Raw genomic sequence first — 27,979 nt, forward strand, 5'->3', positions numbered from 1 at the left:
CCAACCCCTTTTACGGAAGCCATAGAGGACAAACAAGGCGTCAGACTTCCTAAACGAAGAAGTGCGGTCAACATAAATCCTTAAGGCCCGCACAACGTCCAAAGTGGCCTCACCCACTGAAAGGTCAGGTGAGTTAAAAGCCGTCACAACGATTTCCTCATTGATATGAAAACAGGAAACAACTTTGGGAAGAAAGTCAGGACGGGTGCGCAGCACTGCCCTCTTCCCATGAAAAATCAGGAATGGGGGTCTACAGGAGAGAGTCCCTAAATCAGAAACACGTCTGGCCGAAGCGATGGCCAGAAGGAAAATTGTTTTAGCTGTCAGCCATTTAAGATCCACTGAGCCCAGTGGTTCAAACGGCGGTCCCTGGAGAGCCCTCAGGACCACAGCTAAATCCCAAGGCCCCACCGGTGGAACAAATGGCAGCTGAATTCGAAGAACACCTTGCATAAAGGTGTGCACATCAGGGATTGCAGCAATCCTACGATGGAACCAGACAGACAGGGCAGATACCTGCACCTTTAAAGAAGCAAGGTGAAGCCCATGGTCTAGTCCCGCCTGTAGGAAAGCTAACACTCTAGACAGACGGAACTCTCGAGGTGCATAAATTCTCGGCAGACACCACTGGAAAAACGTATGCCACACACGATGGTATATTCTCGCAGAAGAAGGCTTCCGAGCTCTTAGCATAGATCGTACTACAGAGCTGGAAAACCCCCTGGACCTTAACATGGCCGTCTCAACAGCCACGCCGTCAAAGACAGCCGAGTCAGGTCCGGGTGAAGACAAGGACCCTGAGACAGTAGGTCCGGTCGCAGCGGCAAACGCAGAGGACTGTCCACGGACAGACCCTGAAGGTCTGAGAACCAGTGCCTCCTGGGCCACGCGGGAGCTATCAACAGGAGCGTTTCTCCTTCCTGTTTGAATTTTCTGGATTACCCGTGGAAGAAGGGAAAACAGAAGAAATAGATAAGCAAACCGGAAAGTCCACTGGATGGACAGAGGATCCACCAGAGACGCCTTTTCGTCGCTTGTGCGAGACCCGTACACCGGCAACTTGTTGTTGTACCGTGACGCCATGAGGTCGATCTCTGGAAGACCCCACCTGTCCACCAGATGTTGAAAGACGTCCTGGTGCAGGGACCACTCCCCTGGATGAACGCCCAGTTGAGAACTCCCGGGATGAATACTGCTGATATGGCCGGGAGGTTGCGCTCCGCCCAGACCAGAATACGGGCCACCTCTACGAGTGCCGCCTGACTTCGGGTTCCTCCTTGCCGATTTATGTTGGCCACGGTGGTGGCATTGTCCGACTGGACCTGCACGGGATGACCGTGAAGAACCCGATGGGCCTGCTGGAGAGCATTGAAAACGGCGCAGAGTTCCAAGATGTTTATCGGAAGCTCCTTTTCCGCCTAAGTCCATCTGCCCTGGAACAAGTGTGGACCCGAGACCGCTCCCCAGCCCTGAAGACTGGCGTCCATTGTCAATAGGACCCAGTTCGCCACCCAAAACGAACGACCCTTGTTGAGATGGGTAGTCTGCAACCACCAGGCAAGGGACAGGCGAACCTCCGGGGTGAGCACTATCGTCTGGGATTTTAGAGACTGAGGCAGTCCATTCCATTTGGACAGAATCAGGTGCTGCAGAGGTCTGGAGTGAAACTGGGCATATTCCACCATGTCGAATACTGACACCATGGAGCCCAGTAACCTCATCGCCGAGTGTAGAGACACACGGCGACTCTGCAGACAACTGCGCACCCTCAACTGCAAGGCAGTCACAAAGATCCTCTGCTGACTGGAGTCCAATAAGGCTCCGAGGTGCAGAATCCTCTTAGACGGGATGAGGGTGGACTTTTGCCAGTTTATCAACCAGCCGTGGCGTTGCAGTACTGCAATCGTCAGATCCAAGCGGCGTAAAAGGAGCTCTGGAGACCCTGCTACCAACAAAGGGTCGTCTAGGTACGGCAACATGCGGACTCCCTGCAGCTGCAGGGACGCCGCCATGACCGCCATAACCTTTGTGAATACAGGTGGTGCCGTCGCCAGGCCAAAAGGTAACGCCCGGAACTGAAAGTGATCATTGTGGATTGCAAACATGAGGAACTGTTGGTGACGCAAAAGAATATTGACATGCAGGTAAGCGTTCCAGGGCCAGAATGATGGACCATAGGGTCTCCATCCGAAACCGCTGCACCCACAAGGACTTGTTGAGGGCCTTGAGGTTGAGAATCGGACGGTACGACCCATTGGGTTTCTGCACCAAAAATAGATTGGGATAGAAACCCTGGCCCCTCTGGGAGAATGGAACAGGCACTATAACTCCAGCCTGGAGCATAGTGTGCAAAATCTTCCGCAGTTCCATGGCTTTGGTCTGGTCTAAGGGAAGCCGTGGTGAAGAATCGGGATGGGGGCCTGTGCCAAAAGGAGAGGGCATACCCGTGAGAAACCACCTCGTGAACCCAATTGTCTGTCGTAGTTGCCGACCAATACTGGGCAAACTGCAGCAGGCGGCCTCCCACTTTGGGATCCCCCAAAGGGAGACCCGGACCGTCAGGCCGCAGGCTTGTCATCAGACTTAGGGGCCGGACGTCTGGTACTCCAGGCCTGTTTCCTGGGCTTGGCCGATTTCTTGGGCCCAGCCTGTCGGGGTAAGGACTGTGCCTTAGGCCTACCCTGGACCCTATAAGGCCGAAAGGATGACGTACCTGAACTGGAAGGGACCGCAGCAGACGGGAGACATGCAGACTTGGCTGCTGCCAGCGTGGCCACAATTTTGTCCAGATCCGCTTCATTGATGTAAGTGGCCGAATCCCGGAGGTTACCTATCAACTCGGACTGTTCAGCCGAACAGTCAGAATCCAAAGACTCCTCCAAACTATCGGCCCAGCGCTCCATAGCTCTGGCTACCCAACATACGGCCATAGCCGGTCTGGATGCCCACCCCCCCACCCTGCAATCACCGCACCGTAAGGGCTTTAGCAGAAGAAGAGCAGGGACAGTGAAATGGCTGACAGTAGAAAGTGAAAGTACAGGCAGCAGAAGCTAGCAGAAGTCACATACAATGCAAAGAAATTAATCCCTGCACTATCAGCGCTGATCCTCAACTACGCAGACTCAGAGCCTGGTAGGACACAGCGCTGCATACACAGACCTGTTCCAATGGAGAAGTGGTATGCCGGGGGAGCCAGACCACGGTGCCACCGATCAGCAGCGATCACCATGCTTCTATAAAGATGGCCACCGAGGAGCAGAGAGGAGGCCGGCCTGGGGGAGGAGCGCTGCCACAGGGCCAATCGGCAAGTGCAGAGAGGGCTGTGTGCAGCGGGGGAGGCGCCGGCTGTGTACAGGGAAGGCGCGCTCCCCTGGCATGCAATTAACCCCTGGGACGCCAGAGCGCTACCGCTCTGCTGTGGTCCGCTGTCCCAGGGGGGTAGTGGAAGCGCAGGTTTGTTACCTGGCTCCACGCTGCAGCCAGTCCCCAGGGAGCCCCCTGCCTGGGGACTCTGGACCATGTTTCAGCGGGGACCCACCGCGGGACCCCGCTGCTTACCTGCTGTCCCCCTTAAATCCGGCTATGGTCCAAAGCATCTGGGGTCACCGCTAGCTGTGACCCCAGATGCCAACCAGCATCCCCGGATCAGTACCGGCATTCTGGTACTGGCGGGGGTGTAGGGAAGACAGCATGGACGTCAGCAGTGACTGTCAATGCTGTACTTCCAGATGGGCAGTCACAGCTGCCTTGAACAAAACTTCAGGGGCTATCCTTAGCCCCCCTCTAAACAGGGCTCCGGGGGGGAGGGGGGACTTAGGGTTAGGCATCCCCCCGAGAGGTTAGGTTTAGGCTAGGGGAAGGGGGGGGGGTTAGCGTTAGGCACCCCCGTGGGACTTAGGTTTAGGTGGTGGGGAAAGGGGGGATTAGGATTAGGCACTGGGGGGGGGGTTAGGGTTAGGCACCCCTAAGGGATGGTTAGGGGGTAGAAATAGGTTAGTATATACTTACCTTCGACGACCGGGATTTCCGCCGCTGCCGGGATTCCAACCGCCGGGCAGGGGTCCGACGGTAAATCATACAGGTGGGGGGCAGGAGGCTATGCTCACCCAATCAGATATCACCCTCACTCTACACCTCTAATGCAATTTTGAAGTTTCCCTGTTAAACATGGCAATTTTGAAGGAGTTAAACATGGTGCACTGAGAGCAGCACTCAGAAAGGTATTAGAAATGTGCTGGGCATTCCTGGGAAGTGGCGATTTGGACTAACAGAGAGGGTCGGTGTTATGGGCGTATCGCTGACGTGGTTGTGAGCTCAGACAATCAATCGCTCATATTTGAGGCCATAATCTAACACAAAACTTGCACCAGCCCCCTGCTAGGTGCAAATTCAGAGACCGATGGGCAACTGGAAAGACTCACCAAGCTGGAATGTAGCGTGTAACGTGCAGACACACAGCTGTGCACCAGGGCAGGGCTTGTAGCGCTATTCGCATAAAGTTGCATAAGCAAGATCGGTTAAAAAAATAAGACGCAGACACAGACTCTGCTGTATCCAACTCAGAATCGGGCCCTGGACCTGTGTATAGTGCTAGAAATAGATACTCTTCCACATCTTGTCTGCATTTTAACATACCCAGTGCCCAGCCTCCTCCCCACCCACACTAACGTTTTCCACTGCAGCGCACTCCTGTAAGGCGAGGACAGCGGGATGCCAGGGGTATGCAATCAGCTTCCCAGCTCCTGCGAAGTGGTGTGGGTAATTTGTAGGATATATTCAGGGCAGGGGGTCACTGTTAAGGAGCAGAGCAGCTCATTAGAGAGTCACGAGTCTCCCCTGTGGCAGCATGTTACTGGCAGTACACGAGGTGAATGTTCTGTTCCCAGCATGGACCATGAAAGCACATCCCCCATCCCCCCCCTCTTCTGTAGGCACATTGCCATTATAATCTCAAATTATCCACATATATCACCATGGCTCAGCAGCCAGCTCGTTGCTATGGCAATATTAATCACCCGCACCCTCCTGCTGGCGGCATGCACCCACATAGTGACAGTCACGTAACAAAGGGAGGGCTATGAAATGAAGAACGCTCTGAAGTGGGTTTAGTCGTGTCCCACCTCCCGAGATCCTGGGTACATTGGGAGATAATCTGTCCTTGGAGCAGACGTACTGAGCTCTTCTGTAACAGCTCATTAGGAGAGACAGAGGCTGCTGAGCGGGTCTGCGGCCTCAGCTTTTCTTTAAATATAAACTAACAAGCAGAGTAAAGAGCTGTGAGCCTGTTATCCAGATGTGTATGTACCAGCTTTATAATAGCTTTCCCTTCTAGATACAGCCTAACATAACCAGCTGAGAACACATGCAGGAACAAGTAAGACAGACTGTAGTTTCCTAATCAGCATACAGCTGGAGCACATATTAGTGTAGCACGACGCAGTGATAACACTTAACTGCACAACGCTACCACTGATGTACATTAGAGGCAACGGTTGGTGCAGTATTTTATGGAGCAATCGCCTCACTTCCAATATCACCATTTTATTATTAGTTAAGTCTGCTGCGAAGTATTGGGGAACTCAATTAAACAGAGGAGGGAGGTGGCACTTGCAAATTAAATCTTACAGTCTTTGGATGCTTAGGGAAGCAAATCTCAATCATCATAAATCATCGGGGCTGGCTACAGAAAGCATTTTGGCCTTTACCATTTTACCTTGGTTTGTTTCTTCAGCCTTCTACTAAAGATTGATAAGTCTGTGCCTGTCAGGTGGCAACCACCGTCTCATGTTGTGGTGAGCAGAGAGGCTTTGGAATAGCCCTTTGAGCTCCGTCAGCTCTTTGCACGTCACAATGCTCAACCACCTCCTCCCACATTGTAGCATAACAAGAGCTGAGAGTCTGTGGGGTTGATCAAGGAGTGTTCTTCAAAACAGCCGACTTCCGGTAGAACTTTGTATTTAGAAAAGCAATAATACTAATTGCAAAACATGGCTTGTATTCCATTTAATATTTCTGCCATTGTCAACCCACAGAGTGTCGCTGGTTTTTGAAAAACCCCTTTTGAGAAATAAAGGCCTGTGTGTAACACTGGCAGCCATACTTGTCTGCCCCCCAGATAATTTTTTTATAAAAATACAAAAAAAAAAACACTTGTAGGATGACAATTAAAGAAAATAACGCTGCAAAAAAAAAATAAAAATGAATAAATAAATGTCATTAGACTTTCTAGCTCAAGAATCAAATGCTTTCTTATACTTTTTGCCTTTGACATCAAAATAATGACATACAGGAAACTCCAGGGTTCCGCTTCCCAGTAGAGTATGTAAAAATGTTCAATACAAATTCTGCAACATATCATACGCCAATGTTAGTGCAACAAATTGTACCCCAAACACGAAACATATATACACACAAGCTGACAGAGTTTGGCATCTTTTAAAAGGAAAATAATAATAATAATAATTTATAGGCGACTCTGATCTGTGCACAGAGCTACGATTTACTGTCCTATTTATTATTGTGTATAACGAGGGGGAGAAAGTATTTCCTTATTGGGAGAGTGGAAAGAATACTGTCCAGCGGTCAGAGTCCTGTGTTCTGGAACATGCTGCGGAAGGTTAGGTTGATCCGGGGCTGGCGGTCGTGATATTCCTTTGGCACACGGTGCTAAGAGGAAGAACAGAGTATGTAGGTTAAAGAAGTGTTCAGTGTAACAATCAGTGACCCAGATACAGAACGCACGCTGCACTATAATTACTGTAGCACGAAGCTTGTACTCTATACACACAAGGTTGTACGGCCCGGACACAAATGCCCCACATTACAGATGGGACCAAGAGAAACCACCTAGAAATGGTCTCGTATAGGAGGAGATGTACCAAGCCTTCAATAGAGATAGTGGAGAAGTTGATCAAAGAAACCAATCAGCATCGGTCATTTATCCACAAATCATACCGAACCCGCTATCAGCTTTCACACACATCATGTATCTTTAATCTTGTTTTGTTTCATGGTTCCTCCTATGACAGCTGCTGCAAAGTGTTTGACACTTTATAATCTCCGATGAGGATTGGCTTCCCAACAAGCTCAGGTGTTAAGGCCCCCATACATCAGCAATTGATTGAAAAAGGGAAAGATTTTTATACACAAATCGATTGCAAATTGCACGACTGCTGCAATCAATTGCTGATGTATGGGGGCCTTTAGAGATATCCATGGCTTAGCACAGGTGACTTAATTAGTCCCTCAGTCAATTTGATTTAGCCACCTGTGCTCAACCATTGATATCTATAAAACCTGAACTGTTGGGGAGCCTTGAGGGCTGTGTTTAGGCCCCCATACATCAGCAATCTGAAAACCACAATTGAACAATTTGAAGATCTATTGCCCGATCTTAGGATTTCCCAATCGAGCAATCTGCGCCCATACACTACAGATCTTTTTCAGTGATTTGCAGATTGATTGCAGCAAACACAGATCTGGCAATCTTGAAAGGCTCCATCATTTTGCTAGAAACAGTCTGCAAATCTGCTGATCATGTCCATACACTAGCAATTTACAGCCCCAATTGATCTGTGAAATCCAACATGTTGGACAATCTGATTAAACAAATCCAATCACTTTTTGGTTGCAATCTGCGATCTGTGAAGCCCATACATTGCAGATTTTTATACACAAATCGATTGCAGCAGTCGTGCAATTTGCAATCAATTGCTAATGTATGGGGGCCTTTAGAGATATCCATGGCTGAGCACAGGTGACTTGATTAGTCCCTTAGTCAATTTGATTTATCCACCTGTGCTCAACCATTGATATCTATAAAACCTGAACTGTTGGGGAGCCTTGAGGGCTGCATTTGGGAACCGCTGCCTTAAATGTTTCCACATACATTTTCCCATTAGTCGCAGACCTATCACATTACTTCCAGACTAGGCCCAGATTTCTGCTTAAATGCCCAGGTGCATAAACTACAGCATTAAACGCTTAATACAAAATTACTGGTTTTGCCGAAATATCTGATTATGTCTGGTGTAATAATAAGAAGGATTTTGGGGGGCTGCTATCGTCGCTTACGTCTGAGGGTAACGGCGGATGCTGCTCGCCTGCAGAGCCGTTTCTGCGCAGTGCGTATTTCGTGAAAGTCCTAAAATAATGGTGTTATCCTCACCTGCCAGTCGTCTTGTGTCGCCCCCTCCATAAGTAGGAGGGTCCCACGATCCAATGGTATATGGACACGTTCCACATATGTGTAATCGCCACAATCCTCCTGCAGAGAAATCAGACTGGATGTAAACTAGGAGGTGCATAGATACATTATTTGGGAACATGAACCTAAACACACAAAAACACACAGTGCTTAGTTCAGCCAAGCACAAGGGAACACACAGAGGTCCGTTATTGGTCTGTGTATCCTATGAGCAAACCGAGGACGCTGCGACAAGCGATGGAACTGCACTTAATTGTGGGCTCTGCAAACAGATTCACTAGCAACGTCATAAAACAAGATAATTTATTACATTTCCCAGAGGATCAGCGCATAAAATGTACATTCATCCAATACAAAAGAGGGAAGAAAAAAAAAAAAAAAAAAAAATGTATTCACTTTGCAACATTCTGTCCAGGCAATGACAGCGGAATACAATGTTACATGGATTTACATGAAAAAGGATTATTAATATTTATTTCTGTTTATTTTGTAAGGAGCCATAATGCGCCACACAATGGGGGAAACACAGCACACACACACACACACACACACAATGGGGGAAACACAACACACACACAATGGGGGAAACACAACACACACACACAATGGGGGAAACACAACACACACACACACACACAATGGGGGAAACACAACACACACACAATGGGGGAAACACAACACACACACAATGGGGGAAACACAACACACACAATGGGGGAAACACAACACACACACACACACACAATGGGGGAAACACAACACACACACACACACACAATGGGGGAAACACAACACACACACACACACACACACACACAATGGGGGAAACAACACACACACACACAATGGGGGAAACAGCACACACACACACAATGGGGGAAACAGCACACACACACACAATGGGGGAAACAGCACACACACAATGGGGGAAACAGCACACACACAATGGGGGAAACAGCACACACACAATGGGGGAAACAGCACACACACAATGGGGGAAACAGCACACACACAATGGGGGAAACAGCACACACACAATGGGGGAAACAGCACACACACACACTAGAGACAAATAATGCAGTGAGCGGGTATTTGTGTGAGTAGTATAGGTGGGAGTAGGGGGAGGTGTGAGGGTGTACCAGTGTGAGTAGTATAGGTGGGAGTAGGGGGAGGTGTGAGGGTGTACCAGTGTGAGTAGTATAGGTGGGAGTAGGGGGAGGTGTGAGGGTGTACCAGTGTGAGTAGTATAGGTGGGAGTAGGGGGAGGTGTGAGGATGTACCAGTGTGAGTAGTATAGGTGGGAGTAGGGGGAGGTGTGAGGGTGTACCAGTGTGAGTAGTGAGTAGGGGGAGGTGTGAGGGTGTACCAGTGTGAGTAGTATAGGTGGGAGTAGGGGGAGGTGTGAGGGTGTACCAGTGTGAGTAGTATAGGTGGGAGTAGGGGGAGGTGTGAGGGTGTACCAGTGTGAGTAGTATAGGTGGGAGTAGGGGGAGGTGTGAGGGTGTACCAGTGTGAGTAGTATAGGTGGGAGTAGGGGGAGGTGTGAGGGTGTACCAGTGTGAGTAGTATACGTGGGAGTAGGGGAGGTGTGAGGGTGTACCAGTGTGAGTAGTATAGGTGGGAGTAGGGTAGGTGTGAGGGTGTACCAGTGTGAGTAGTACAGGTGGGAGTAGGGGAGGTGTGAGGATGTACCAGTGTGAGTAGTATAGGTGGGAGTAGGGTAGATGTGAGGGTATAGCAGTGTGAGTAGTATAGGTGGGAGTAGGGGAGGTGTGAGCGTGTACCAGTGTGAGTAGTATAGGTGGGAGTAGGGTAGATGTGAGGGTATACCAGTGTGAGTAGTATAGGTCATGCTTCGTTTTATTAAAACTTGCAACAAGTATAATAATAATAAATACATAAAATGTAAATAAAATAATTACATAAAATCAAAAACTTAATAAAAAAGGCAAAAAATATACATAATATTACTTCATATTATACTTTCCTATACTAATACAAACACTTATCTACCCTACTACCTATATACAATCCACCACCTGCAAGGGAAAACTAAGCAAGGATTTAGAAACCACCTCAAGTAAAAGGAAACTATCTAAATCATACATCAAACCCTAAACTATATTACCCATCACCAACACCTACAGGCAGATGTATGCAAACCTTTCCATAAATAAAACAAAATACTTCAAAAAACCATCTACAAGGGAGTGAAAAAAGAGAAAAGAAAACCCAAAGCTGGAATTCAGAGAGACTGTTTGCCACCCACTCAAGGGGGTTTCAACTGGCCCCACCGATGAGACCAGCCGACAGCATCCAACCCCTCCCTATCCAGATCCATCATCCTTCTCACCTCTTGAAGAATCAAACCCACCACATTCCTATAGGGGAGGACCTTTTTCCTTATGGACACCTGACACCGTGCGCTCCACGTGTGAAATCTAACTGCTAAACTAACTAAATAAATTGTGACTAAATTAAATCCACCGTATCTTCTGACTACCCCATAAACCCACTCAGGGTAACTAAGCCCCGAAAGGCACGGAATACCAATGGCTTTTGACACCTCCTCATAAACCTTTACATTAAAGGGACACTCAAGCAGAAAGTGGTCCATCGTCTCCACCAGCCCTGGACACTCCTCCCGTGGGCAACCACGATCATTGACACTCTTCCACCTGAGATTCTCCCCAACATCAAGTCTTCCGTGAAAAGAGAGCCAAGCAATGTCTCTAAACTTCTGCGGTATCCTCTGTGAATTTAACAGAGCTAACCCGGCGAAGCGACATCACTCGGACAGTCCCTCAGGGACAGCTGGTCATGGAAGTGAGTCTGCAAAATTCTTCTCTCCAACTCCCTTCTAGAGAAGTTTTTGACTTCGTGTGTACTATAGGTGGGAGTAGGGGAGGTGGGAGGGTGTACCAGTGTGAGTAGTATAGGTGGGAGGGTGTACCAGTGTGAGTAGTATAGGTGGGAGTAGGGTAGGTGTGAGGGTGTACCAGTGTGAGTAGTATAGGCGAGAGTAGGGTAGGTGTGAGGGCGTACCAGTGTGAGTAGTATAGGTGGGAGTAGGGTAGGTGTGAGGGTGTACCAGTGTGAGTAATATAGGTGGGAGGGTGTACCGGTGGGAGTAGGGTAGGTGTGAGGGTGTACCGGTGGGAGTGTGTACCAGTGTGACTGGTATAGGCAGGAGTAGGGTAGGTGTGAGGGTGTACCAGTGAGTAGTATAGGTGGGAGTAGGGCAGGTGTGAGGGTGTACCAGTGTGAGTAGTATAGGTGTGAGTAGGGTAGGTGTGAGGGTGTACCAGTGTGTAGTATAGGTGGGAGTAGGGGAGGTGTGAGGGTGTACCAGTGTGAGTAGTATAGGTGTGAGTAGGGTAGGTGTGAGGGTGTACCAGTGTGTAGTATAGGTGGGAGTAGGGGAGGTGTGAGGGTGTACCAGTGTGAGTAGTATAGGTGGGAGTAGGGTAGGTGTGAGGGTGTACCAGTGTGAGTAGTATAGGTGTGAGTAGGGTAGGTGTGAGGGTGTACCAGTGTGTAGTATAGGTGGGAGTAGGGGAGGTGTGAGGGTGTACCAGTGTGAGTAGTACAGGTTGGAGTTGGGGCTGGTGTGAGGATGTAGCAGTGTGAGTAGTATAAACTCATAAATAATCTGGGTTTTCAGAAGAAATACAAAGGCTATGGGAGAGGGTTTGGTTGGGCGCAGTGCAGATTACATAGGTGGGTAACGGCACTGGGGAGGCCAGCGAGAGCTAGTTTTCAGGAAGGAGACACAGGACAGAGATGGATCAGGAAGTATCTCTGCAATGCTCCACAATTACAGCTATTATCCACCTGCAAATGGCTTACTACTGTGTATATGCCATGTGTGGTGAAATTGGGCACTGATACAGTTTGTTGGTTGTCATGCCGAGCGCTCCTGTGGCGTCAGGATAACAAAGCCATAGAAGTAAGACGCTGCATACACACGGTACGCTCTGTACCACCTACGACTTGAAAGATCTCTTCCAGTGAAGTCATCCTGCCACATCTCTGACCAGGCAAAGTTGACAACATTGTGCAAGTTGGCCTGCATGTACGGACGATCATAGATATCGTTATCATTCATGCGGGAACGCGCATCGTTGGTCGTTCACTGCATAAACATGAACGATATATCATTTAATAATATCAGAATCGTTCATAGATATCGTACAGTGTGTACGCACCGTAAGGGTGCATACACACTATATCGCTCATGCAGCAAATCGTCTAGTCTAGTGTTTCCCTTGCAGGTGTGTGCTCAAACACTGGGCCTGATTCAGAGCCGGACGCTATTTGCGGCCGCTCGTTCAGAAAAAGGGGCTGGCTATTTAAATTAAGCGCTCGCTCTTTGCGGTCTGTTGACGCCTCTATGTCTGAACGAGCGAATGAAACATGCGCTCACTATTTTGGAAAAAAACGCCCCCTGGCCGCTCGCATCCTACGTCATCTCCGCTATTTATTTGATTAATTGAGTACATCGAAAGGCGTATGAACTGCTCGCTATTCTTGTGGTTGGATTTTCCTACCGCAATCATGCGAACAGCTCAGGCTAAAAGACAACCAAGTGAGGTGGTCGATGACGCTGCTTGGTTAATTATGCACACCCTTAAACGCCCGTTTGGCACGCCTGCGTTCGGATCACTCCCCGTTTTCAAGCACCTTCCCCTGTTACCACCCACAAACGCCTCATTCTGTCACTCAAATTAGCAGGCATTCGCTATTTTGCGAGCACACGATTTTTGACCGCAATGACTGGTTCGTGCATGCGTACTAAAACCCATACACATGCGCAGATGTGCGAAAATCGCTCGGAGCGAACGAGCGGCCTCTTACGAGCGGCTCTGAATCAGGCCCACTGAACGATACCATGCACGATATCATTCAGTGCCGGGCTCCCTCCCTCATCCCCGAACATGCAAAAACCTGACAATATCGTCAGTTCGGCCTGCATGTTCGGGCGATGAACGACAAAGACCATCGTAGGTCGTTATCGTTCATCGTTTTTGCGTGCAAACTGGACTATATAGTGAATGATAACGATATTGTTCAAAATATGAGACAGGAAAGGAGGCTCAGGTTCTCATCCTCATTCCTGTGATCACAAACCAGTCTCCTATTGAATACTATTATAGAGGCGTCTCTCCCAACAAAGCCCACCTCACCAGCCATAAAACCAAACACACACATCATGCAAAGCTATAAACTTCCCATTACCCCAGCAATACCCGGTATAGAGTACGCAGCACATAACTAGTCATTCTCCCGGCTGTAGTGAATGGCAGCCCCTCCCGTCACTGTGTATACGGCTGGCTGTGCGCTGCCAGGTGCGTGGGAGGCAGTTGTGACTTCTGTGCAGACTGTAAGTGGGAGACGGCATCATGTTTAGATCACATTATACCACCCACTGTGCCCAATTTACACACTGACATTAACAATGGCTCCAAGAGGGGGCACTGCTCTCACCCTGCCTGCGGGGGGAGACATCTGCTGCATCATTTCTCTCATAAGCTGCCTCCAGTTACCATTCTACAAGGTTATATAACGCAGACAACGGAATAAAACGCTGCTCTAATAGCCATTCACAGTAAGATGGGAAATGTATCACCGCACAATTCAGAAACTCCATCACACAGAACCATAGGGCTGTCCTTTTCATTTAGGTCAGTGTTGACAGCGACCATCAGGTTGCACTGGGGCCCCAGTTTGGTCCTTGAAGGTCCTCAGTAAAGGAAGGCCACACATCAGCCCGGACAGCGATGATTAATAAGTATAGAATAGCCTGCAGCATTAGCTTCCTGACTAAGGGAATACATACATACATACATACATACATACAAACTGGGAGGTGCTACCTGATGAGAGTAATTGCAGGCACAAAAACAGACAAATCTCAGGTGCACAACTCCCAGTATATAAAATTGCATTTATATATTAATATATAAATGCAATTTTGCAGTCAATAGAGGTTTTTAGCATAATCTTGGCCAAGGTTATGGGCCCACCCACCATATCCAGGTAACCTATGTAGGGTAGGTCCCTAACATACTAGGATTCAAATCCAGAGCGCATAACACCCCCAAACTGGCCCAGTTTTAGCATAATCTTGGCCAAGATAATGTAATGTGTGGTAGCAGGTGATAATCGTCAATTTGCTCACAAACACTGGAAAACAGGCAAAATTGGTTAAAACACACAAATGTAACCAATTTGAACAATATATTCTTTTGTCCTTTTTTCAGTGTTTAAAACCATATGATCATCTGTTATTTGCTCCCATACATTACCAGGTTTTCATTCCAACCAGCCAGATGGGACAGATAATTGTATAGTGGATGGCCAGCAGCTTTAGTTAGCACTAGACAGATAAAACGTATTAGAGACTGGTTGCTATGAGTTACGGCGCATATGTTTTAGTAATGCACAAACTGAGTATGGTCTGAACCTCCTTTAAGATTTCACAGCTACATCCACTTACAGGCGAAGGCTTCTTCCGCATCTGGAACACACGGGTCTCTCCAAGGCTTAAGGACGCGATGATGGGATGTTTGCCCAGGTCGGGCTCGTCGTCGCTGTGCCAGTCTATGCTGTCCTTGTCGTGTCTGTAGAGGTTGCAGAGCAGAGAATTGAAACTGTACCCGGTCACTTCCTCAATACGGTCTTTCAGCATGGTGAGCAGGGGATGCCACTGGGGGTACAAACATCCCGATATTAGTAAGTGATACCCAGACAGGTGCTCTGTGATAGCACATGGGGAGCAGGGGATGGCACTGGGGGTACAAACATCCCGATATTAGTAAGGGATACCCAGACAGGCGCTCTGTGATAGCACATGGGGAGCAGGGGATGGCACTGGGGGTACAAACATCCCGATATTAGTAAGGGATACCCAGACAGGCGCTCTGTGATAGCACATGGTGAGCAGGGGATGGCACTGGGGGTACAAACATCCCGATATTAGTAAGTGATACCCAGACAGGCGCTCTGTGATAGCACATGGTGAACAGGGGATGCCACTGGGGGTACAAACATCCCGATATTAGTGATACCCAGACAGGCGCTCTGTGATAGCACATGGTGAGCAGGGGATGGCACTGGGGGTACAAACATCCCAATATTAGTAAGTGATACCCAGACAGACGCTCTGTGATAGCACATGGGGAGCAGGGGATGCCACTGGGGGTACAAACATCCCAATATTAGTAAGTGATACCCAGACAGGCGCTATGTGATAGCACATGGTGAGCAGGGGATGGCACTGGGGGTACAAACATCCCAATATTAGTAAGCGATACCCAGACAGGCGCTCTGTGATAGCACATGGGGAGCAGGGGATGGCACTGGGGGTACAAACATCCCAATATTAGTAAGTGATACCCAGACAGGCACTCTGTGATAGTGTCAGTATTCAGGTATCACCATGTGCTATTTCCTGACCAGTCTGTACCCATTACCGTGTGTATTCAGTGATTCTTGCATTATATTGTGATCCTTTAATTTTAAAGATGCCACAATGTTTCCGCAGTGCCATAGAGGGTATATACCAGTGACAATAAAATATAACAAAAAGGTACAGTAACAGTAAAGTAACATCTGTGGAACACCAGAGCCATAAACCAATAAACTTGGTAGGATACAGACTAGAGGCGAGCGTTCGGGAACTCACTGTATCATCACAGTCAAGTGTAGGGGGAAGTCTAAACCTGTACCAGTGAAGGGAGAGCACACACAGAGCCGCTGAAAGGTACCAGGAGACAGAGGACTAGAAGCAAGGATAGTGCTGGGGAGGAATATACGGGAGGAGGGCCCTGCCCGAGAGATCTTACATGCTAAGGAAAGAACAGCTGGAGGGTGAGCTGGGGAGAAGTGAAGGGTGGAGAAGAGAGAATTAGGGAAATGGATGGCAGGTTAATAAGGGGAGTTTGTAGTGAATATTTCAACCTGGGGAGGACGGGAGAAAGTCTGACTTGGTGAGGGGGGGCTGGGCAGAGCAGGAGAAGATTTGGAGGAGGTAACCAGAGTGGAGTAGAGGTGGCAGAGTGTACGGGGCGGGAGGGAGTGTGGAGAGAAATTAGGTCAGAGATGTAGGAGGGGGGCAGAGTGTTTGGGTGCCTTGTAAGTGAGGGAAAGGAGCTTCAACTGGATTTTGAGGGGGATGTGGAGCCAGTGAAGCAGCAACATGGAGGGGTTAGACGGGAAAATGCAGCTTTCATGGACTGAGGGGAGGAACGGCGAGTAAGGGGGGGGGCATGCTGTTCCTTGTTAGGGTCATCAATGTTGCTACACAATGCATTTACCAAACCATTGGTCTCTCGATCAGACAATTCGGGTACATTGGGCTATGGGGCATAGAGGCCCAAACCTTGAGTATGGCACCAAGTATTACTCAAGATGTTCTGCAGACAACGTCCTTCTTTTATTACAAGCCCCCCACATCTCACTTCCACCTGTCCTGCATTAAATCACCTCTTTTGGCCGTTTCTCTAAGTTTAAACTCAACTGAGATACCACGGAAGTCCTAGCCCAGAATGTCTCCCCTGAGCCAAAAGATAGGGGGGGGGGGGTCCATGTCTTTATTCCCCTCCCACCATGCGATTCTCTCTATCAGCTCTCACTTTAGTGATTAATCCACATAGAATGACTCCTCGGTGGAACAACCCGGTCTTTCCCCCCCGAGTCTGGACCTCTCAGCGTTCAGTCGCTGGATGTGGCACAATATCAAGTTCTTACCAGACTGAGGAGGCCTATGTACTAAGCCTTGGCGAGAAAGCGAACAGAGATAAAAGTACCAGCCAATCAGCTCCTAACTGCAATGTCATAGGCTGCGTTTGTAAAATGACAGGAGCTGATAGGTTGTTACTTTATCACGATGGCTTAGTAAATAGGACACCTTAGCTCAACTAAGTTGCTTCCCTGAGTTCTCTGAGCTTGAAGACCAGCTTCAGCCCCCAACCTCATCCTTCTACCAGTACCTACAACTGCAACACTTCTTTCATTCCATTATTAAACCTCACTAGACAAAAAAAAAAAAAGAGAAAAATCAGGATCTGCACCTTAATCCATCGGCCAAAGTCTCCTGCAAGACATCAGCAATCCAACCAACTGAAAGCAGGATCTTGCCGAGACCAGTGATCTCGCTGTAAGCAACAACTAAAAGGTGCGTACACACGGGGCGTAATTGTTCAAAACGCTCATTAATTGTACAGTAATCATGCAGTATAATGTCGGAAATGACCGGCGATGCGCGCTCCCACTGGTAGTTTTCAGCAACAATCATCGCCTGAACATGCCGGTCAATCTGCTGATAACGACCGGTTGGACATGTTCTGGGATGATGGAGGGTGCCTGCACTGAGTGACGTATCGTTCAGTGTAGGTTCATTATCCCACTGCACAGGAAGATGAACGATTGTACGATTACAATGTCGTAACCTCTATGGCCCAGTGTGTACGCAGAGGACCACGTTTACCACATCACGACAACCACGGGCACAACTTTTAAAAAATATCTGCACTGCAGGTGGCCACACAGTGCACAAGAATTGTGCAAACCTGCCAACTTAATGACTGCCTTGTATGGCACTGAACAATGATCGTCCTCAGCATGAAAACTAAAAACAATTGTTCAATTTGGTTTTCAACCCTGTCCGATCCACCCGCCCGTCGTTCTGCCGACCCCAGGCTGTGGATGGAGGTAGTCTCCCTACATTGTGTAGCGTATAGAGGCGCGGCTATTGTTGGGCAGTCAGCTCCTCCCCTGGTCAGCTGCATGACCGGGCTCTGTATGACCAGCACAGGTCCTGGCGGAAAAACAGTTCCTACCTTAAAAGATTCAGGGGCCCATTTATTAATGATCGCGTTTTGCAATGCGTTCAGGGCATGCAGTACCGCCCATGATCGCATTGCAAAACGCGTTGATAGCGGCCGAATGTATGATCCGGCACATGCAGGGTGACGGGCTCCGAAAGGAGTCCGTCCCAGCGATGTGGCCGGAGTCTGCTGCACATGCGCAGTCCCGCGGACGGCACATGAACGGCGCCCATTGCCGGCAGAGTGATCTGGGAGATCCCTCCACCGGTTGACATGCGGTAAGTCCCCATAGGCTACAGCGGCTAACGCTATCTTCATACATTTGGCAGCATCGCATCCCCCATAGAAACCTACGGGGGAGGCAGCTGCCGGCGGCAATGGAGGGATCGCAGCAGGTATCGGAGATACCTGCTGCGGTCCGTCCTTCATACATCCGGAGGATACTTAGTATTTGAGGTAAACCCCCGAAAAGTGTTTTCGGAGAATTTACCTCAAATTCCCTTTGATAAATGGGCCCCTCAGTCAACAAAAGTTATAATAAAAAAAAATTAAGTTAATTTACCGGAAACTACACGGCCAGCCTGGTGCCACCAGCAGCACCTAAACCCCTCACACTACCGAGAATGCACAGCAGCAAGGTTACTGAAGGAAACACAAAAACAGCTTAGACTTCCACAGGATTGCCATCGGCGGTCAATGAGCAAACCTGCGCCACCTTCCGGTTCAGCTTAGACACAGTCATGTCACCATCTGGCTGAGCCCACTTTAAAAATAAAAAATTGGAAGACAGACAGAACATCTGTGCACTCACGTGAGGATTGGGCTGCATTGTAGAACGAGAGTAAGTATAAGGGACCTCTCCATACCAACAGGTGAGCCGCGGTTCATTGTAAGGTCCATCTGTTACAAGACAAGATAGGCAGAGATAGATCACCTGTGTCACTTCAGGTACAGCACACCGACATCCCCAAGAGCTGGAGAGATAACCGGTCGTCTCCTGTGTGGTCCCTGGGTGACTGGGAGTTTGTATCAGAATCTGGTTTCAATATACAGATAATCAGGGCCAAAAATACATAACTGTAGGCACCTGGCAGCAGATTCGGTAACATTCATTAGTAAGAACGACAGAGGTAAAATTTGCCGCTTCTCAGCAGATACAATGATAGATCACAGGGCTCTAGCGCTCTCTGCTGGGGAACATTAGGTGCAACACCAGTATGAAAATCACCTGGTCCGAAATTCGTTTTCTGACTCCACGGGACCTCCCTGTGCAACTGTTCAAACATCCAATCTACTTCATTGGGGTCAATGAACATAGGGAACAGCCGGAGCCTGTAACGAGGAAAATCTATTAAGGAGGGTTGTGGATTAAAAGATCTATACTAAGATCGGTGGTCCTCAACCTTTAAGACAGTGTGGGCCACATTAAAATATTCAATGACGGCCACTAAGCTCTACTGAGGTACTTAGACTCTGCATCCTCCTACAATTTTAATTAAGTCCCAGAACAGCCCCCCACCTCCAACAATTATAATTATGCCCCATAACTGTCCCTCCTCCTCCATTAATTATATCAGATAGTTGTCCCTACCCTCAAACAATTATGTCCCATAACTGCCCCCCTCTGCAGTGCTCCCAGTAGTGGTCCCCCTATGCAGTGCCCCTTACATATATAGTACACTTACCTGAATCCCCGCACCTGCTGCTGTCCGCTCCTCCGTCCTCCCGGCCCGCTCTGCACTATGGGAGAGACGTCATGACGTCTCCCATCACCCACTGGTGGAGCCGGAAAGTGGAGCTCATGAGCGAGCACCAACCGTGGGTGCAGCAGCCAATAAGAGTCTCTCTCATTGGCTGCCAAAACAAACACACTGCAGCCCGGTAGTAAGTAAATGTGTACTACCCAGCGCCGGCGTTTGTTTCTGTGTAGTACGGACCGCACTTACTGCGGTCCACACTACACTAACCATCGGCGGTCCACAGGGTACAGCTCCACGGGCCACGGTTTGAAGACCCCTGATTTAGATAGACACCAACTGGTAGACAGGCAATAGGTCGACATGGTCAAAAGGGCAACAATGGAATTCCATTGTAGACCTTTTTGTACCTGTCGACCTATTGCCTGTCCGTCCCTTAGTTGGGGCCTACCTAGACACTGTCGACCTTTTCAACTATTGACTGGAGCCCGTTAGGGAGACCCCAAATTCTAGGTTTGCCTAGGTTATTGATGTAGCTACAGAATATACATGAAAAGAGAAATATGAATGTAATAAATACATCCTCCCCCCAGAGCCTGACTTTGTGCAGTATATACGGGCAGCCGGTAGGATGCTAATCCCTTACACCAGAGCTGGTTATGATGGAGGTGCATCATCATCTTAGTGTATATATATTATTGTACAGTTTATCAACAGGTGTCAACATTTAGATTTTAAGCGTGTGGATTGTGATTAGTGCTCAACCATTGGGCGTCTCAGAGCATCAGTGAAACCTTGAACAGTTGCTACAGTACTGACTTCTGACAACACTCCCTCTCCTCTGTTACTGACCATCAGGACAACCAGACAAAGTACCACCGAGGAGCTTACCTGGAGACCCCAGACGGCGATGTACTGATTTCATAAGTGCCGGCCTTCCTGGGAACACAATTAGGTCATGGATTAATGGCTGAGAAGAACTCGTACTTTGATAATTCTTACATTACCGTTTTTTTTCAGCTTAGTAAATCACTTCAAAACGTTTAATTTTGTGCTATGGGTCAATGGCAAACTCATCCCCCCAGTCACGTATCTGCACTGCTTGTAAGCCTGAACTCGCTCTGAGCACACCTTTTCAGTTACCGCCATACCCCCCGCATCTTGGCCAGCGTGCCTAGCCACCGAGCCAACCCCCACAGCTTGGCCACCGAGCCACCCCCCACAGCTTGGCCAGTGTGCCTAGCCACCGAGCCACCCCCCACAGCTTGGCCAGTGTGCCTAGCCACCGAGCCACCCCCCACAGCTTGGCCAGTGTGCCTAGCCACCGAGCCACCCCCCACAGCTTGGCCAGTGTGCCTAGCCACCGAGCCACCCCCCACAGCTTGGCCAGTGTGCCTAGCCACCGAGCCACCCCCCACAGCTTGGCCAGTGTGCCTAGCCACCGAGCCACCCCCCACAGCTTGGCCAGTGTGCCTAGCCACCGAGCCACCCCCCACAGCTTGGCCAGTGTGCCTAGCCACCGAGCCACCCCCCACAGCTTGGCCAGTGTGCCTAGCCACCGAGCCACCCCCCACAGCTTGGCCAGTGTGCCTAGCCACCGAGCCACCCCCCACAGCTTGGCCAGTGTGCCTAGCCACCGAGCCACCCCCCACAGCTTGGCCAGTGTGCCTAGCCACCGAGCCACCCCCCACAGCTTGGCCAGTGTGCCTAGCCACCCCCCACAGCTTGGCCAGTGTGCCTAGCCACCCCCCACAGCTTGGCCAGTGTGCCTAGCCACCGAGCCACCCCCCACAGCTTGGCCAGTGTGCCTAGCCACCGAGCCACCCCCCACAGCTTGGCCAGTGTGCCTAGCCACCGAGCCACCCCCAACAGCTTGGCCAGTGTGCCTAGCCACCGAGCCAACTCTCCTACAACTGCCGGGAATTTTATTAGTGGGGGAGGGGGATTTTTTTTCTATACAGAATAAGCTAAGGGTCGGATCACCCAGTATATGAAGCTGTTACCATCTCTAGAGGGCACTCACTCAATGAGGCGGGGGTCCGGAATTCTGCGATTCACCTGAAAGCATAAGAGACAGTGATGGGCATCAGAAAGAGGGCACCGTCACCAGGGCTATACGGCTGGAGAATATTCGGAGGAACATTTAAAAGACAATAACGTTCAGCCATTAAAAACAGGGACATGCACACAAGCAGGACTGCGGATGTGGCCACCGTAACACATGCTGCCAAGCAAGAGACAAAAGGGGCGCACTTATTAATGATCGGCCATGAGATTACAGCCCATGATCACACCGGTGGAATGCATCAACCGGCATACACCGGGACAGCGGCTCTGAAAGGAGCCCGTCCCTGCGATGTGCCCGGAGTGCTACCGCGTATGTACAGTTCCTTCTGACTGCACGCGCGGACGCCATTGCCGAGGAGGGTTCCAGGGGAACCCGCTGCCGGCTAATTATGCAAAGTGTAGCCCAAAGGCTCCAGCGGTTAATCTCCGAAATGCATTGAATTCTGGGAGTTGGTAAATCTGGCAGCATCGCTTCCCCCATAGAAACCTATGGCGGATGCGGCTGCCGGCGGGAAGGGAGGGATCACAGCAGGTATCGGAGATTTCTGCTGCGATCCCTCTGTCATACTTAATATTTGCGGTTGAGCACAGGAAATGGCTGTTTTCAGGGATTAAACTGCAAATATACAATGTTATATGGGCCCCGAAAACACAAAGTTGTGGAAGGTAAAGCAAAAAAAAAAAAAAGATATAAAAAGAATAATGAGATATATATATATATATATATATATATACATACATACACACACACACAATATATACCCGTAACACAGTCATATTAGAGTTCTTGGGACAGTCCTATATATGATCAGTTACCTCTGACGGCTCTTTATAGATAAAGGTTTTGTCTGGAATAATCCGCTCGTTCCTCCCCAGTTGGGGCTTTACGGTGGCTGGGACGGGCCGGGACACTGGAACACACATGATGTATGATTAGGAACGTTACACACCGCAGAATCGTATTTGCTGCGTAACCATTCTTCATCACATTGTAACACAAGAACTGTAATTACACAATGACTATTAGGGACGATATAACACACACACACGATATTGACAGATATCAGGACTAAGTGTTCGATTTATCACAAACTTTTAAGAGCAGTAACCCCTCCAAAATAAACATATAGGTTTGTTAATTTGGGTTCATCGAGAATCAGAATAAAAAGGAGAAGAAATATTTTCAGAACAAATAAGAGGACGTCGGGGACCAATGGGCGCACTAATCATGTGACATTCTGTGTAATGAATAGAAGAGCCAGTATCCGCGTTGTTGCTGCGGGTAACTCTCCGTCTCTGCTGTTTGCACCATTTATTAAAGAAGTGATTTCTCACTCCAAAACATTAATCTGTGCATAGCAGGAGAACAAATCTCTAAATCGTGGGAGATTATACCATTACAATTTGAGACATTAAGCTGCGTTACATTTTATTTAGAGGCGCGGTTTTACTAACAATTGTTCCATAGTTTTTTTGGCGGATGATCCCGATCGCCCTTGTGTTGTGTTACATGCTCCATCTAGTGGTGGATGTGATTATTGCATGTTAGAGTCCATAGGTTCCCTAATTATCACTGACATCGTCTACGTACAGTAAGTCATGTGCCACAAAACTCAGCAGCAGCAAACAGTCAGTATAATAGATACGGATACATCGTACCTCCGCATGTGACAGTCTAAGGGCCATATTCAATTAGTTTCGCTTCCGCAAAGTTTTGCCTACCCGACTTTATCTACATCGCGTGTTTTGGACGTGAAAACTTATCGTGCGCGGCCTCTATTCAATTACTAACCAGGCGAAAACGGCAAGCGGCGAATGCAGAACAGGCGGAAAGTGCTGTCAGAATAGGGGAAATCAGTCTGAACCCCCCAAAAAGATACACTAACATTGGGGATCAATGTAGAAGTGTTCCAATAACCCTAAGAAAACTAATTGGGGTACTGAAGTTATTAGCGTCTCTGTAAAAGTGGTGAAGAATGGCATTAAGCAGTATTTAATGGTGAAAATAAGTAGTCCAGTCACATTTGGGGTACATGAAAATGGGTTCAAGCATCTTTTAAATTCTCAAAGTTTTAAAAAAAAAAACATGAAAAACACACCTGCAACCCCAAAAACACCCGACCCCTCCTTGCAGACCCCTAAAGGCGGCTATTCCGCTAGTTTTTATGTTTGCCCCCCCACTTTGTACTTTTTCACCCACAAAATAAAGAACTTTTTTGGGGTGTTCTTAAGTTTTTCCTCTGAATTTTTTGACACAGTTGTCTTTTGGGGGGGCTGTCCCAAGGGTTCTGAGTGGTTTCCCCACGTTAGCACCCCAAAATAAAAATGTTGCACTTCTTTTCTCCTGCTATTCTTAGTAGAATTTTTTTTTTTTCTATTACATTACATTGCATTGACTTTCTGCGTAGGCGAAAACAGTCTGGAACTGAATTTGGAGATAAGTTACGACCACACGAAAGCCCCGATCGGCGATACTTTTCCGTGGAAAACGGCTTTTCGCTTCTAATTGAATACGGCCCTAAGTTTCAATTGTGGCCCCCAATTGCTGTTAGTTTAATAGGCCTCCTATTACAGAGAGCGTTACCCATGGCTGAATTAGATGGAAGAGAGGGTCCTGCACGTGACATCTTACAATGATAAACTCACGTGTACTATTAGAACATTCAAAATGCCATTGTACATTTAAAAGAATAGGGGGGGGGTTTATTAATGACCTGTACTGTACGGTATGCCGTCGGCGGACCTAATCCCGACAGCTGGCTTCCCGACTGTCATATCCCGGCGAGGGTCTAAAGGGAGGTTAGGCAGCCCAGGTCTCCTGCCTTTATGATACACGGTAACCTGTTGTATGTGATAGGGCTGGATCTTAGCATAATGTGGTAACATATACAGCGAGGCAGGAGCCCTGGAGTCAATTCCACTGCTACCACACAGACTAGGGCAAGAGCCCGATAACAGTGTAGGACAGGGGTATTCAACAGTTGGCCCACCAGCTGCTGTGGGACTACACATCCCAGCATGCCCTGCCACAGCTTTGCTATTAGGACATGATAATACTGGGGCCAGGCATGCTGGGAGGTGTAGTTCCACAGCCGCTGGCGGAAAAAAAAAAAAAATCTGAATCAATCGACTAAGATGGGGTGGGAAGGAGCTTTATTGTATCTGTAGAACTCCTCGAAGCTCAGCTTGATAAAACAAATATAAAAAGGGTCTAGCAATGTCTTTACCAGGACGAGAAGAGTTTTTCGCAGGTCCTGCCCAAGCTCCCTGCACACGTGCCCTCCGTCTCTTGTCGTCCATACTCCTAAATTCCGCAGTCACTATTCATTGCCAGGTTATCTGGAAGGAGAGACCAGCTGTGATCAGTCAGACATACAGGACGCAGGATCATGCCACAGGAGTGCATCCAATAGACTGGGGGTGAGGGGGGGGGGGGGGTGTACTATGCCGTGGAGAGGGATAAATTACCAACCAAACAGGTCTTAACTGTCACTGTACAGGTGGTGATTGAAAAATAACAATTAGGGGCTGATTGGTTGGTACTTTGTACCTCTCCACGGCTTAGTACATAGCGCCTGATTCAGCAAGAACCGCAATTGCGAAGCTGCACGCAGATGTGCAATCCTTGCCGTTATGGTAATGCATGCCGGACGGTGTGACATCACGTATCAGAGCTGCGTTGTCCAATGCAGCATCGGATACCCTGTGAACCATCGGCCGGTTGCTTGATCCGTGGGGTCCCGCAGCCGGCCGCCGCAGATTAGAGTAAGAGGCCAGGAAGTCTCCATCAGCCGACAGAGATACTGGCCTCTCCCTCCCTCTCCCCCAACGGCAGCGTTTCCGGAAACTGAGGCCATCGCCGCCCCCTCCCCACCCACAAACGCAAGTAGACTGGTCAATCTCTGACAGTCTGCTGGCAGTCTCCGTGCGGGCGCGCAGACCCGTTCTGCACATGCATAGAACGGGTCTGGCGCTTTCGCAGATTCCCAAACATCGGGAATCTTTGTTCAGCAGTGCACTGCTGAATTAGGCCCACGTTCTATGTTAGTGTTCATTCTAGCACCCTGCATCTGTCACAACCCGTGCAATTCCCCTTTCCTACCTGGGGTGTCGCTCTCTACTCTGGTGCTTCTAGCACACTCAGCTAATACAACAAACTGCTCACAGACCAGAGTGTGCTAGAAGACCCAGAGCAGGGATCGACAACCATAGCAATAATTCGCATATTTTTGCAGCAGACCTGCGTGTGATTACGGAGCTGCAATAGCGATCTATGATGAATCAGGCCCACTGTCCGCTAACCCCTGTAGTGCACATACGGCATCAGGTCTATTGTGTACAGTCTGTGCATTGTGACACAAACACAATGAGGGCATGGACTTGCTGGTCACAATGGCAGGGTCTGTGGGAGGGGAACATTGCGTATAAGCTCCTGGGAGCAGATTGCAGGCCAAAACAGGATTACGTTAAAATTAAAGCGATCAACGGGGATGAGAAGGTGCATTTAGGGGGTGTTACCCTTTTTGCCAGGGAACACAAACACATTAAACTTTCAAAAGATACCGGTACCCAGTATTACCGGAACAGTAAATGAGTCTTTACATAAACAGCATAACAAAAGGTCACACAATACAGAGAGCCTTAACGGCCAATCAGTCAATGCTGTGAGTAACCCAGGACATAAGGAGGCAAAAGTGAGCAGCACAACAGAAGAAAATGGAAAAGCTGAAACAGGTGAATGGGAAGATATTCCCGCCGTACACATTAAGTCAGACCAGCAACAGCATGAACGGAATACATACTGCCAGGGCCATCTTAAAGACCTGGAGGGCAGGCGGCTAGGAATGTTCTATATGGGCAATTAAAAACATTTGCGCAAACAGAACAGCTCTGGGGGCCTGATTCACTATGGAACGCAACTGTGAATGCAATAGCGATTATGCACACAGTTCAACTGCGATAGTATGAACCGCACTACATAAGGATGCCCACGTCCATAATGTTTAGCAAGACTACAAAAACCATTAGTACAATGGAGTACCATCGCAGCCTCACACAAGCTCTGACCTTACTCAGAAATTTCTAACTTCCACACACACCATCAGGCCTCAGGCTGTGTAGGCAATGGATAATTTATGCACGCCCCTGCAACGGCGTTCAAACACACTGGCACGCCTGCGTTCGGCCGACCAACACCCCCCCCCCATCAGCACCCACAAACGACACTTCCTGTCAATCACTGCGATGGGTCTGCGTTAGTCACCGCAATCGCAGTGGCTGGTTCACGCACTGCAATGCAGACACCGTACGCAACAATCGGCTGATGCGTGCATATTAGCACCTGCATTCCTTGCCGAATCAGGTCCTGGGGGCAGTGTATTCTGCACCCACACATACACACAGTGCACAAATACATCTTGTGCTGTACACACAATTACCAACATTTACCAGGAGAGTTGCCAGAGCTGCTCTGTTGCTGATTAGCTGCTTAGAAGCAATGCCCGGGCGCCTTGGGGCACAATGACCCCACCGTACGGTTACAGAACAGGTTTATAATGTCATCTCTGGGCTTTTCTGTGCCCCACTCAGCCGAATATACAGAATTATAATCCACATACAGAATGCATTGCTGCAAATCCCTTCTCATGTATGATGCACAGGAAAATTGCATACATGAACTGTAGTGACTGCAGCATTGCCATGAAGCATGCAACAAAATTACATACATGCATATACACACACATGCATGCATGCATGCATAGCACTGTAACAAGGAGCATGCACAGTACAGTATGGTGTTATATAGTCACATGTTGTGTATTACATTATATAATAGATATACTGCTGGATAATGTATGATATTCAGGTGCAGGGACCATTGAGCACATTGCAAGGATAATACATAGCTCTCAGTATAATACACGGACAATACCACCCCCCACCCTTACAGTGCACATTACTGTCTGCAGCCCCCACCTGGTTGTACCTCCAACTGCTTCTTCCTCCTCTTGTGTTACACTGAAATGTGTCCCCAGCTGAGCCAAGGACCAAACGTTCCTCATTTATTTATATCCTGTATCTGGGGTGGTCAGAAATGCAGCTTTTATATGTAACCATAACATTTCTCCAATATCATAGAAAACCTATAAACCAACATAGCTAATGTATTTACCAGGCTG

The 27,979-nt window shown here is 48.7% G+C and overlaps 1 protein-coding gene across 1 annotated transcript; it reads right to left on the minus strand.

The window, feature by feature from the left end:
• Positions 1 to 6,493: 6,493 nt before the first annotated feature.
• On the minus strand, positions 6,494 to 27,864 carry ALKBH3 (alkB homolog 3, alpha-ketoglutarate dependent dioxygenase). The gene is made up of 10 exons (XM_088451767.1): positions 27,777 to 27,864; positions 25,028 to 25,139; positions 22,617 to 22,711; positions 21,757 to 21,791; positions 20,625 to 20,672; positions 19,265 to 19,368; positions 18,848 to 18,936; positions 14,706 to 14,915; positions 8,168 to 8,266; positions 6,494 to 6,666 (listed from the first exon to the last, which is right to left on the minus strand). The coding sequence occupies exons 2-10, from the start codon at positions 25,098 to 25,100 to the stop codon at positions 6,583 to 6,585; spliced, it is 837 nt and encodes a 278-aa protein (XP_088307893.1). The 5' UTR covers positions 25,101 to 25,139; positions 27,777 to 27,864; the 3' UTR covers positions 6,494 to 6,582.
• Between the last annotated feature and the right edge of the window lie 115 nt (positions 27,865 to 27,979).

The sequence above is a fragment of the Taudactylus pleione genome, unplaced genomic scaffold (assembly GCF_031769625.1).
Source record: "Taudactylus pleione unplaced genomic scaffold, aTauple2 ptg000027l, whole genome shotgun sequence".
Lineage (NCBI taxonomy): Eukaryota > Metazoa > Chordata > Amphibia > Anura > Myobatrachidae > Taudactylus > Taudactylus pleione.

Bases quoted from the DNA above. Each gene is read 5' to 3' on its own strand.
- ALKBH3 (XM_088451767.1), bottom strand. From the start codon at position 25,100: ATGGACGACAAGAGACGGAGGGCACGTGTGCAGGGAGCTTGGGCAGGA. The intron at 21,792-22,616 runs GTAACTGATCAT...TTATGCTTTCAG, and splicing joins TCTATAAAGAGCCGTCAGAG to GTGAATCGCAGAATTCCGGA. The intron at 6,667-8,167 runs GTGAGGATAACA...TCTTCCTCTTAG, and splicing joins CGACACAAGACGACTGGCAG to CACCGTGTGCCAAAGGAATA.